This window comes from Branchiostoma floridae, chromosome 1, assembly GCF_000003815.2.
Source record: "Branchiostoma floridae strain S238N-H82 chromosome 1, Bfl_VNyyK, whole genome shotgun sequence".
Taxonomy (NCBI): domain Eukaryota; kingdom Metazoa; phylum Chordata; class Leptocardii; order Amphioxiformes; family Branchiostomatidae; genus Branchiostoma; species Branchiostoma floridae.
Window position 1 is genome coordinate 22,652,852 of NC_049979.1, and position 7,172 is coordinate 22,660,023.

The 7,172-nt window shown below is 41.0% G+C and overlaps 1 protein-coding gene across 1 annotated transcript in view; it reads left to right on the forward strand.

The window, feature by feature from the left end:
• The window catches only part of LOC118413685 (probable palmitoyltransferase ZDHHC24), a 4,418-nt gene extending 647 nt beyond the window's left edge, over positions 1-3,771 (forward strand). The window contains exons 2-4 of the mRNA XM_035817216.1: positions 372-527; positions 1,434-1,586; positions 2,435-3,771. Of these exons, the coding sequence (XP_035673109.1) occupies positions 481-527; positions 1,434-1,586; positions 2,435-2,576 (342 nt within the window). The 5' untranslated portion in view covers positions 372-480 and the 3' untranslated portion in view covers positions 2,577-3,771. The remainder of the gene's footprint in view (positions 1-371; positions 528-1,433; positions 1,587-2,434) is intronic.
• Positions 3,772-7,172: the final 3,401 nt, after the last annotated feature.

Here is a 7,172-nt window from a genome sequence, read left to right on the forward strand (position 1 = left end):
ACACACAAACACTTCGAGAATCTTTGAGAGAGGAGAAAAAGGGTACACTAGATTTTTGGCATAGTCAGATGGGTACATAGTTGAAATATGATAGAAGATAATGAGGAAATGTTCAAATGGCATTCTGCCTAATGATAGGACTTTTAACTTACAATTTGTGATTTTTATACTTAGTCTGACTGCGTTCCTGTTTTTCGACCATAAGAAGGCATGGGTGAACTATTGTGATGTTGGTTATGTTGATAAGTCTAAATTTAGTTTCATTAGAGCAATATATGCAAGCTATGTCGATATTTGCAAGCTATGTCGATCAGCAAGCTTTGTCGATATTTGACTCGAATGAACTTTATTGTGCCACTTTTGTTCTTCAGGTACTTCAACCAGCGGCGTTTTGTTATATTCAATTTATACACGTGTCTAAGTGCTGTGCACGTGCTTGGACTGCTACTGCAATATCTGGAGATACTGAACGGTCCTACAATGGAAAGACTGTTGACTTATATCTTCCCTGTTACGGTCTATGAATGGTGAGTTCATGTAAGGGTATTTTCTATCTCATCATCTTCCGCCACTTTCCCGATCTCAGTTACAATTTTAAAATCTGTCAGCACATTGAGTGGCCGTATATTAGTGATTTATCATACACGTAGTAGAACGAGAAACTGACAATTCAGAACAAATCATCTCCTAACAGTACTAAAGGCCAGATCACATTCTTCGAACGATCATCATACAAACACAAACTTTTAGGATTAGTCATGTATTTTTCGTTCAACAATTGACAGCAGTGTTGCAGAAAAGAGTGTCGTGGGTTCCTGTTGGGGAAGCCTGGATATCAAATCCCGGCCTGATCTCGATAATTAATATCTGGGTCCAACTTAACTCAGCGGGGTGGGGGGCTGTTGAAGAGTTTCCTTGGGGGAATGTTGGCCCTAGAGTCGAGGATTTAGGCTGTGTAGACCCTGGCAACCAGGCAATTGGTTTTGTCAGTCTGCTTGAAAATCGCGCGACGTCGTCATAAACCCTTACGACCGCCTACGAGGAATTTGACCTTGAACTGACATCTTATGTGTGTCTTTTTTCTAACTTTGAATTTTACCGAAATGTTGCTTGATTTATTTTCTCAGCAAAAGACATATCATTATTCAACGTAACATATTTGATAGCTACTAGAACTAGTGTAACATCAACTCCCATAATTCCACCGGATGCCGAATGAATTAACTTTATTGCACGACGATTGGCAATCATGAGTGTCGGTATTATTCCTAACAACAAGGCCTCATGTATATATACTTAAGAGTGCATGAATTCGATGAATATCAATGCAATATAATCAAGACATTATTAATTAGACAATTACGGTGTTCAGCACAATCTTGAGAAAGACTCTATAACAACCTGTTGTCCACTAATAATCTCTCCTGTTCCAGGTACGTAGGCTATATGCCAACCTCCACAGTACTAGTGGTGCTGGAGGTGTATGTGTGTGCTGTAGCCTGTATCGGGTGTGGTGGGCTGTTTGGCTGGCAGATTATGATCATCAGGGACGGACAGACGTCTTACGAGGCTGTCAAGAACATCAAGTAAGTCCTGATAAAGCTTGTTAAAATAAATGTAAGGTTCACGATCACGATCCAGAAAACAAATAGGGCCCTTTTGTCAAAACCTTCCGAGGAGGATACATGAAGAAACGAACAACGGATTTGTACAATGTTTAGTATGCATTTAGCTCAGACGGAGATGTACTTAATGAAGTAATTATAAAGTATGCTAATTAGAATTCGCATAATTAATGAGAAAATCTATATTTGCATGGTTTCCTATTATAGGACTCGAATGCACATAAAATGTGAAGTTTATGGCAGATGGAACATTAACTGATACCAATTATACAAATAAGTTCCTAATCTGCATTCATTTGAATGCAAAAGTGCCATAATTCGTAAAAGTGTTTAGACTGTCAACATTTTGACCTGTGGAAGGTAGTTAGTATATACATAACCAAGAATAGATTATGTAGATGTAAAAGTTATTTGCATTATCAGAATATTTTTGATGGAGGTATGTGGCTAAACCAGGCTGAGATGTCCACTTCTGTGGGCGTGGTCGCTAACCATCGGTCAGCCAATCAGACAATTGCCTGTTTTCTTTTGTTTAACTTAATAAGCCTATTCTCAGATTGGCGGACAGCTGGTTTGAGGTCACGCCTACAAAAGTAGAAATCTCGACCTTCCTAAGATACATAATATATGTATAAAAACTCTGCGTAAAAAAGTGCTCTCCAAGCAGAGGGGAGGCTGGTCGAAAAAGACGGCATACAAAAAAGGCCACGATTTTCCCCACCAACCTCTGCTTGGGGTCATACTGGCTGCTACATGTGTCAGTACGTATTCTCACTTCTCTGATACCGTCCTTTTACAAAATGTTGCAGGAGATACAACTTCGGTCGGATCCAGAATCTACGTGAAGTCTTTGGGCCGTACTGGGGGTTGAATTTTGTGTTTCCCGTGTGGACCAAGCAGCCAGGGAACGGTATTGACTGGACCCACACTAAGACTGTGAAAGGATACTGACAAACATGCATGGGGGTCGTTCTCATTGCCATGTGCAAAATGATATAGCAAGACTTGATACGAAGCAGATTACTTTTCCCACGAAAGATACACCACAGCATTAGTATTGGTTGATGGCTTGTATGAAATTATAATCACTTGTGTTTTATCACCCCCAAGAGATGTGGGGTGTAAATTTCCATGGTGTAAATCGGCGAATCTTTCATAACTACTGAGGACCTAATACATTGAAGGCAAATACGTACTATCTAAAGCAACATTTGAATTATATGTGTACGATTGTAGTAAAGGAAATATTTGAATGACTGTAATGCATTGATTTTTGAATGCGTTCACAAACGGGTCAAGATTTCGCTCGGAATCATATATCATCACCATGTTGTGTATTTCCAAGCAGACGTTTGGAGTGATGATCTCCAAGCAGATATTTCGGGTGGGCGCTTAGCAACAATACCTCCAAGTATGTTTCATAACCATTTTGGGCCTAACATGAAGCCCAAACGTACATAAAGCAACGGTTAAGTTACAAATGTACGACTGTAGCAAAAGAAAAAGTCGAATGACTATAATGCAATGTTTTTTTTAAACACCCTATCCCATAATACACAATATAACTAATTCAGAGAGGCTTGTATCCTACTGACACTTTTTGTTTTGAAAACAGGCGAAAAGTCATGTGCGCACGGATGTAATCCATAAAATCAAGATAGTGAACTATCTCTTCTCTGTGTAGAAGGACCTGTGCAAGAAGTACGAGGTTTTCGGCTACCCAATGTTGGTTCTGCTGGACGCCTCGACCGGTGAGCCCGAGATCGTGTGGAGGGCAATGCTTTTCCATAGAAGAAATAAACAACCATATCTTATCTGTCGACTGAATTCGTGTACACGTGCAAACCCTTTGTGGGCGTGGCCTCTAACCAGCTGTCAGTCAGTCAGCTTTACCCAAAGATCAAGGCGATACTCTGATTGGCTAACAGCTGGTTAGAGACCACGTCTACAGAAGTGGAAACTTCAGCCCGGTTTAGAAGAGCCTCCCCATTTTATACTAGTAATTTGTAAAGGCTGCGGTCGAGGCTCTACATAGCAGAATGGAGCATATGTACCACTCCTACAGATAAATAAATAGCACAGTGTAACAGATTGTAGCATGTTAAGGTTATTATTCAATATCACTGATGTATCAAAACTATCGAAGAAAAAGAAACATACCACATCAATTCATGATCAAATACTCATGTTTACTTATTTTAATTATTTCATTGTTATTTTACATCGCTAAAACCTCATACAAGCACAACAGGAAAGGACATCACATAAAAGAAAGAGCAAATGGAATACATTTGTCTTCAAAATACTTTCTCCAACTGACGTGTTCGTTCTTTATACGAATTCTTCTAAAAAGCCCCTGTTACAAAGCGCGTACGATTTCCGCACATCGAACGATTATATCAGTGAATCGCAGCTAGATCGTAATCAAAATGAGCCATCGCAGAGCATCGGACGATTTTCAAAATTTTCCAGCGTCGTATGATTTTTCACTCTTACCTGTTCCTGAATAGTCTGAATCCTTTTGTGCTTCTTTAACCAACCGAATGTGGATCTCGTTGTTACACACCAGTCTATGATGCCTTTCACTGTGAAAAGAAATGAAAAGAAACCATAAAAACATGAGTCATACAAACAAAGCAATTGTACTTGTATGGTTATCCCTTTTTTGCTGGCTCTTTTAGTCAGGCTATTCAGGAAATCATTGTGCGCTTATTTTCTAATGGTATGTCATCAAGAAAAAAATGTCCCCCCAAAATCATAATAAAAAAATAAAAAACACTCATAAAGCCTGCCCATCTCTTCGAATTGACGCCATGGTTACAGTCGTTTCAAAGTGCCCCGAGACCGACAAGAGCTGAGATCTGATTTGTAGTCATTAAGGAAATGCGTGTTCGTCATACTGAACATGCCACAAGGAAAACCTAGCCTTGCAATCAGGCTCTCTGCGGGCGCGCTGTTCTCTGGTTGCTGCTGTGTTCTGGTGGTTTCACACGTATATATTTCCATCTTGGCAATCTCATTATTGTATATGATTTCTGTCCGTCAATTACTATGGTCGTTCTGTCCATTATTTGATGTAATACTTGCAGCCAGTAGGTGTACTTGCAGCCAGTAAGGTACCAAATGTGTTTAGTAATGAGGTTGATTAAGTGGTCAATGCGCCTCCTCGAGCACGGGACCCCCATTTTACTTAATCTCCAAGCAGATCCTACGGTGCTACAAAATAGTATCAAAGCTGGCCAAGGAGTATAGCCGGCCAAAGGGAGTCAAACGGTGGGTTTGATACCATATTACGCCACCGTGGATCTGCTTGGAGATTACATTTTACTTCCCTCCCGGAAGACAATTTCATGGAATTCTTGCTTATCGATTGTACATGTTTGGAATTACCTTGTTTGACAATCTCATTATCGTGTATGACCTTTGTCCGACAATAATTCTGTGTTTTCCATCAGCCATCTCTGTGTTGGCTAGAATCACTACTGAAACACGCACACTGAAAACATGCTGAAATTGAACTATTGCGAATCCCGTGTCTTTATTTGAGGGCATGTAACAAGCCATGTATCAGGGGTGCCTAAGCATTTGCACGAACCCTATGAAATTCGTACGAATATTATGTGATACACTCGAATCACTATGCGAAAACGCACGAATATTATGAAATTCGCACGAATCACTATGCAAAAACGCACGAATATTATGAAATTCGCACGAATCACTATGTGATTCACACGAACCTTATGAGATTTGCACGATCCTTATGCAAAAACGGCGGCCGGGAGGAGGCATGATTTTGAGCGTTTCTACCCGTGGTATTTATATTTCAAGGCATGGAATGGACATTTACCGTCGCAAAGATGTATTTGATAGCCTGTGAGCTACTGTTTTGCTTCATTTCGGCGTGTTACATCGTATTTTCCGTCGGCGCCGATCGAAGCCGTCATCTTGAAAATCCCGCTCCGTCTGTCACGTGACCCCGGCAGTGGTTGCGCAATTTCGCATAAGGATCGTGCAAATCTCATAAGGTTCGTGTGAATCACATAGTGATTCGTGCGAATTTCATAATATTCGTGCGTTTTCGCATAGTGATTCGTGTGTATCACATAATATTCGTACGAATTTCATAGGGTTCGTGCAAATGCTTAGGCACCCCTGTGTATGGGAGGGAGTTGTCCCAACAACAATCTGCACTAAATCATCATCATTGTTCTACACTAGTTCACGCACGGGGTGAACATTGAGAGATTGCGCAATCATGACTTCTGATATGACGTCATGGTACCACTGCTCGTCCTCTCGGAACGAGGCTCTGCATGGAGTTTAATGCATTACATATTACCCCAAACTATCGGGTTGTATAGTGCCTTACGGTGAATATAGCAACGTCAGTAGTGTATAACTGTCACAATTTAACAGTATCTGTGTAAAAGAAGTCGCATATACATGTAAAAGTAGTATTTCAACGACGCTGTAAAATGGGTAGCCATATTCAAACTCCTAGTGAGCCTTGCAATTGCCTTCATCCCAACGTTTCTCTCTTTGCGTTTAGGGGTTGAAGTGTCGAGAGAAAATAGTGCCACCTTTTAGACAGTCTTCTTGCATAGGAAAACTACAAAAACGAAACCTAGTCTTCGAAGTTCAGTAAAGGGACTTAAGTTATTTGTGATTGTGGCCATCATAGTGTATTTGATACCTGGTGCTGAAAGTTTGTAGCGGATAGATATGAACTACTGATTGTGATGTGTGAACATACCATACCCAGGCTGGCGGTTTTACAGGAGGGTTGCAGTATGCTGCTATGTGTATTTGTGTCTCTTTTTCCTGTCTAAGGCATAGTTTTACCTCGAATGTCATTCCTCATATTGGTATTAGACCTTCTGGAGCATGCAGAGTTCTCATGGGTCTATGTTAGTGTTCAATTTCGTGGAAATGTACATCATGTTGGTTAGTCTGTTAGTCGGCTCGCGGTGTTGTGTGGCCGCCATGTTTGCATGTCCGAACTTGCCCTGTCCTCGGGACCTCGGGGTTACGTTGGCGTTTTGTGTAGAGCATACTTCACCTCAGTCAACCTCCGCAAATGTTCTCCAATGGTTCTGGGAGTTTCCCGGGTTGCTGTTCATACGACAATGTGTATAATTTTCGTGGTTTTTGCCAGTTTAAAAAAAAAATATAGATTTACGACACGTTGTGTGACCGCCGCTCCACTCCAAACCACATTTTCTAGCCTGGTCGAGTATCTCTACCTTGTATGTCCACGTATCTAGACTGTGGACCATGTTGGCGAGTAGAAATACTGTGATTGCAGCGGTCAGTATGCCAGACCTGCATGCGCACATGGTGCCGTACTTGTTACAACACACTGTATATACAATGTACATGTACTATGGTATGGTGCGAAGATGTATGTTTCCGTTTACGACTAGTTGCGTCATGGCGAGAGAGCAATGGCCATTTTTTGGCGGCACCAGGATAGGCCAGCAATCTCAAGATTTACAATAGCTTTTGGAGGGGCACCATTTCAGACTAATTACAGCATATACTGAG